The sequence below is a fragment of the Melanotaenia boesemani genome, chromosome 18 (assembly GCF_017639745.1).
Source record: "Melanotaenia boesemani isolate fMelBoe1 chromosome 18, fMelBoe1.pri, whole genome shotgun sequence".
NCBI lineage: Eukaryota > Metazoa > Chordata > Actinopteri > Atheriniformes > Melanotaeniidae > Melanotaenia > Melanotaenia boesemani.
In genome coordinates this window covers 3,240,446-3,246,847 of record NC_055699.1, presented here as the reverse complement: position 1 = coordinate 3,246,847, position 6,402 = coordinate 3,240,446, and the positions used below count along the sequence as shown (strand labels likewise).

The window sequence follows — 6,402 nt, the reverse complement described above, 5'->3', positions numbered from 1 at the left end:
TACGATAGTGTGCCAATGTTTTCAGTATAGTGTATAAGAGCATTTCAGTATATTATGAGAGGAAATTTCAGTATTGTGTATGAGAGGTTTTACTATAATGTGTGAATAATTTCAGTATGATATACGAGAGGTTTTAGTATGATGTACGAATAACTTAAATTTCGTATGTATCTGTGAGAGGGTAATTCTGAACAATGTCTCAAATGGCCCGTCATATTTTGCAGGATCTTGTGCTGAATAAGTTATTTCTACGTACGGATTCATAGGTTGTCTATAGGTTATGTGTTTAGTGCAGGGGTCTGCAGCCTTTCCAATACAAAGAGCCATTTTTCCCTCAGCCAGCTAAAAAAAACTCCTTTAAAGCTGCAAATGTTACAAGACCTTTTCAAAAAGGCAAATTAATATATATTTTTAATGAAGAGTCACCATAGGATATTTGTTATTTTTGAAGAACCACATTTTTATTTCAATTTTTAGGTTTTAAAATAAAGAAAAACATAAACCTTTATAAAAAAGAGGATAAACAGACTTTCTTCTAAGGGATTTAGATATTTGTGGAAAATGATGTAAAAGAAAAAAAAAAGGCCCGGGTATCCAACCTAATGACAAGAAAGATAGATTTAAAAAAATATTTTAGCCAAGGAAAGGAAAGGAAAGAGACATTAATCGCGATTAATCGCAGCACGTCATGCGATTAATCGCAATTAAAAATTTTAATCGTTGCCCAACACTAATATCTATCTATCTATCTATCTATCTATGTATATATATATATATATACTAAGAGCTTCTACAGGTCCAAGTCATTGAAAAGTTGCTGTTTTTGCAAGATCTTGTGCTGAATAAACAATGACACCGTGTAATTTGTAATTGTTTATCTGAGGTTGTATTTGTCTAATTCTAAGAGCTTCTACTGAATAAGCTGTTTCTACGTACGGATTCATAGGTTGTCTTGTACTTTTAGTACAGTTCTGTTTGACAGAGTACAATTCTTTCTTACACTTTAACAGCTGTAACTAATAATACTCATCAATCTTATCTCCTGATAGAGTTCTGACTTTTCCAGTTTTGAGTAAATGCTGCATCATTTCTATTGTTTGCTCCATTTTGTCCCGTGCAGTCTTGTACTGTTCCATCTGTAGATTGTCTTAGGGTGAAACACTATTTATTATATATTTATATATTATATTTATGATATATAAATACCAGGTATTATCTTATATATTGTTTTATAATATTGGTAGAATAATAAAATGAAAATACATTAAAATTAGCTGCAGCTCTACATTATGTCATATGTTGTATTGTCCATAAACACCAAATATCCTAGATGTAACAAACCCCCTTTAACATGGGTTATAACAAGTGTTGTGAAGCTTAAACATAACCTAAAGACCCAAAGAAAATATAGATTAGGGCCACATCTAAAGGATGTGTACCTGCGTTTAGACTTTATGGAGTCAGTAAACCAAGGAACATAAACCGTGAATCATGACAGTATGGAGTCACATTCACTCTTTTATCAAATGATAATAATTCAAGATCAAACATGGGCCAAATAAAACTGCAGATGTGGGTCATGTTTGAGCCAAATATTATTTGCGTTTCTGATTTTCCCAGTGTGAGGATAAACGTACATGAAGTTGAAATGGAACAGTGGAGTAAAACAGAACCTAATGATGAGGTAGCACTAATTATTTAGAGGTAGTCTAAATAACCAGCTATCAGGACTGTGGGACATGAATGAGTTATGCTGTTTATCACTTATCACAACGTCATCAATCTCAAAATGCAGGGATGTGCACATGAAAACAATTTAAAAGCCGCTCCGTGCTGCCAGCAACATGAACAAGAGCCTGTGCTGTCTTCGGAGCCTGAGCTGCTGGATTTTTGAGTCAACCTCAGGCCTGAAATCTTCACACAACTCAGGTAGGAAAAAAAAGGTTTATTCTTAATTTTAGTTAGAAGGAAATAAGAAAACAAAAAAATTCCATTGCTTCATTCTTAGTGTAAAGATTAAATATTTAAGAATAAAGCCTTCCCATGTTTGCCTGCCTCTTTGTTAAAACTTTGTGCCTGTATTACCCACAATGCAACATATTTGTACTGAGATGTGGCTGTACTGGAGGAAATGCTGCTTCCAGCAGCAACATGTTTTTGTGTCACAACTTTTGCATTACCTTCACGTTTTGGCAGCTACAGAAACACACCTGTAAACGGGTGGATTTCTCTTCTAACATGTGTAACCTTCACTTGTCTCCTGAAGCCATGAACTCTGCCGTCTACTTCCTCCTCCTGATGCTGCCTCTGATCTCTGCTCAGATCACTCGATGGGGTCCCTGTCCCACTCCACGTGTACAGCCCAACTTCAAACTTGACAAGGTAACTAATGCTTAATAGTGGATGGTCACATTTTATGCTGCTAGCTACCAAGGTTATAATAGTTTTGAAGTTTTTCATTAGGTTTAGTTTTTATTTAATTTTGCTTTGTTTTCAGATTGTTAGTTTTAATTGGTTTTTAGAGCAGATGTTTTAGTTTTTATTAGTTTTAATTTTTTGAAAATGCTCAGTTTTAGTTTAGTTTTAATTAATTTTAGTGTTAGTTTTTAATCTCAATTGGGGTATTTGTCAGGTGTAAAATGCAAAATCATCAGATTAAGCACTGTATAATAAAAACTCAACAAGGTACAATTTTTAAAAACTATCAGGAGGAAACATGAACAGCCATCGACAAATCAAAAACAACCCATAAGATAGCAGCCTTAAGTAAAAGAATGTGTGCCATGCTGCTTCTGAGAAAGTGTGCTTGTTAAAAATCAACATAAACAACATACTAAAGACACAGAACAACATAACTACATGAATCCATTCAGAAGACAATTCACAGTACTTGGCAGCCAGGAGTCTAAAGGATCTCAATCTAACTAATCATGAACAACCTCAAAAATCCAACAAACTCTAGACTAGAAGTCTAGAACTTTTCTGATGACTCGGCTGTGGTTAGATGAATCAGTGGAGGAGATGAGGTGGAATATCAAGCTGCCGTGAACTTCTTTGTCACATGGTGTGAGCAGACTCATCTGCAGCATAATGTGACAAAGACTAAAGGATTGATTGTGGATTTTAGGAGATCCAAAACACCAGCAACACCTGTTTCAATACAGGGTGTCAATGTGGAAGTGGTGAAGGATTACAAATACCTTGGAGTGCATATTGACAATAAACTGAACTGGGTTAAGAACATTTCTACACTTTTCAAGAAGGGCCAGAGTGTCTCTATTTTTTGAGGCGGCTAAGGTCGTTTATCAACTTCAAACACTGCTTAGGATGTTTTATGAGTCTGTTGTGGTCAGTGCTATCCTCTAAGCTCTTGCATGCTGGGGCAGCAGGCTGAGGGTTGCAGACACAAACAAACTGAACAAACTGATCCACAAACGTTGTGGGGATGGAGCTGGACTCTCTGACTGTGGTGTCGGAGAATGTTGTCCATAATAAAGACAATACCACCTCAATGCTCCACTGAACCACCCAGGAAATCATTCCTACCTGCAGTTATCAAACTGTACAACTCCTCCATTTAGCAACAACATCCACTGTTATACATTTACACTTTGCACTACATTTACATTTTACTGTTTATCATATTAATGATACTGTAGATAGTACTCACTGGCAGGATTTATCCTGTATCGGTTTATATAAGTATTGTTACTAATCTGTGCCTTTTTCCTGTTTCTTATTGTGATTGCTATCTTAACTTTTCATTTCTTTATTTGGTATGGAGCGACTGTGTGCACATAATTTCCTCCAGGAATAATAAATTGTTCTAATTCTGAATTCATTCAAATGAAACAATTCATAATTAACAACATACAGAATTGCACTGCAGCTGATTAACATTACAGTACCTCACATGTTCTATTGGACATGATAAAGCAGTGAATATTTTAGACACTGAAAGTGCACGTGTCTGGAGGAGCACAGAGTCAGCAGCTGGTTAAGATATCTCAGCTGGATGCTGATGTGCTTTTCCTTTCTGTGCTAAACGTACATAACCTCACGTTCCTTCCCCGTGCCGCTCGGCCTGGCTGAAGCTTCTCTTTCTGGGGAGGGGGGCAGAGAGGCTATCTGGTCCAGATACCCCTGGTCAGCCTTCTTGTGCAGCTTCTCAAATGGACTTTCAGATTAGTTGGTTTTGTCTCCTTCCACATATTGAACCACCTGCTTCTTCTACAAGACACTTTTATCTTTGACATGGTCATAATGAAAGAAATTCCAAATAGGACTCTGCTCCTTTCTTCCAATTTTCTCTGTAGCATCACGCTAGCCGGATCGGGCGGACACGTTGTTGACACGTGACGTCACGAACCTTCAGGTGCCGTACGATGCAGACACCTGGCGTAAATCCAGCAGAGCGTAGTAAATAGATTTCATATCAACCCCGAGGGCTTATGTATGAAATAAATGTACAAAAACTAAAACGAAGGACATTTTGCTATAATTTTAGTTTCTTTTAGTTTACTTTGTAAACACACAATACAGTTTCAGTTAGTTATTGATTTTTTTAAACTTATTTTTATTTTTCTTCCCGTTAAAGAGAATGTTTTTTTTGTAATTCTAGTTTAGTTTTTTCGTTTGTATTCTTTAACTATAATAACCTTGCTAGCTACCAACGTAATAACTTCTTTCTGTTAACAGTACCTTGGAAAGTGGTATGAGATTGAGAAGATACCTACCTACTTTGCTCAAGGAAAGTGTAATGAGGTAGACTATTCACTGAGGAAAGATGGTACCATCAAGGTGGTGAACTCTCAGATGTTGTGAGTACTGAGACACAGTGACTGTTTCTTCATTTGATTTGTTATTACATTTCAAATAATCTTCTATATAATTGGAAACTACATCAAATTTAAATTGAGATTAAACTGGAGCTTTGGCATGTCTTGCTTATATTAAAGTATCAAAAACATCCAGCTGTGATTCATATTGAAGTTTTTTTTGTGTTTCAGTCGAAACAAATTGAGATCTGTTGAAGGGACAGCTGTGGTTCAGAACAAAACGGAGCCAGCCAAACTCGGAGTCAGTTTCTCAAATTGTGAGTATTTGTTATATGGAGCATTTGTATCTGTTGTCCTCTTATATTTCTAATCTTTTATCTTTTATGCTCATAAATAATTAAGTTTAATTATTCTATTTATTGTGTTACTAAATCATAGAGGAATGGGAAAAAAGTACAGGAAAGTAATATTTTGTATGACATGGGGCAGATTTTTCATAGATCTTGGTTAAATAAATTATTTCTGCCTCAATTAATTTTCACTAGTTCCAGAAAAAGTTATCTTATTTTTTTTCTTTATGATCTTTGTTCCCAGTTACTCCCTACAGCCCGTACTGGATTCTATGCACTGACTACACCAGTGTGGCCATCGTTTACTCCTGTATAGACATTCTCCACCTGTTCAACTACCAATATGTCTGGATTCTTGGACGCTCACATACCCTGCCTCCAGTGAAAGTAAATAATGCCAAAAAACTGCTGCAGAGTAAAGGAATTGACATTTCCAGATTGAACGCCACAGATCAGTGCTGTAATAATTAACAAGCTGATGGAGAGTCTCTCTGCTGAATGACATCTTCATCTGCGCCACACAGCGGGTGCTGCCTTTAAATTTATCATCTGGTGTCATTTCCTTTCATAAATCAGCATTACATCATTTTATTTAACAGCAGTCTTATGAAGTTAAACTGCTTTTGTGATTTAAGAAAATCATATCATAATTCAAATCATATAAAATGCCAGACGATGATCCGGGTCACCCTTAAAATTGACTCGTTTCTTTATTTCATTTCTTACATTAGCTCAATTTTTTTTTTAAATCCACTTTTTGAGTTATGTTGCTAAGAAGCAGGCAGACCTTGGCAGAGGAAAAAAATTCAGAAAAATGTAACAGGATGTCATTAGTTTAGAAAAATTGTTTCTCTATCTTATTTCAGAAAGTTATTCTTTTTAATTCAATATATTCCAGCATTTTTGTAATGGTTGCAAAGAATAAAATTAATTAGATCTAAATCCTTGTCCTGGTTTCATTCCTGGTCTAACATAAAGGCCACGCAGAATAACACAATCTGCACATACACACACACATACATATATATCTTACAAATCCTGCTTATGCTGCTGTTAAGGTATGTTTGGTGTTGTTTAATTGAACTGGATCATTGAAGTCTGTAGAAACAAGACATACTGGCAGCATTTCATTCATTTAACAAACAGAGCCCTCAGTACTATATGGAAGAGCCATGCACACCCACAGCAGCTCCTCCTCATGCAGGTCACCGGCTTGGTTACATTGCTGTGATATGGCATCCCATTCTTCAACCTGCATTTGTAACATTATGTGT

General features: G+C 35.9%; 1 protein-coding gene across 1 annotated transcript; it reads left to right on the top strand.

The window, feature by feature from the left end:
* The first annotated feature begins 1,880 nt into the window (after nucleotides 1-1,880).
* LOC121629111 (apolipoprotein D-like) lies at nucleotides 1,881-5,599 on the top strand. Its single transcript, XM_041968655.1, has 5 exons — nucleotides 1,881-1,929; nucleotides 2,267-2,382; nucleotides 4,699-4,820; nucleotides 5,010-5,095; nucleotides 5,373-5,599. Exons 2-5 carry the CDS (start codon nucleotides 2,269-2,271, stop codon nucleotides 5,597-5,599), a joined length of 549 nt encoding a protein of 182 aa, XP_041824589.1. The 5' UTR covers nucleotides 1,881-1,929; nucleotides 2,267-2,268.
* The last annotated feature ends 803 nt before the right edge of the window (nucleotides 5,600-6,402 follow it).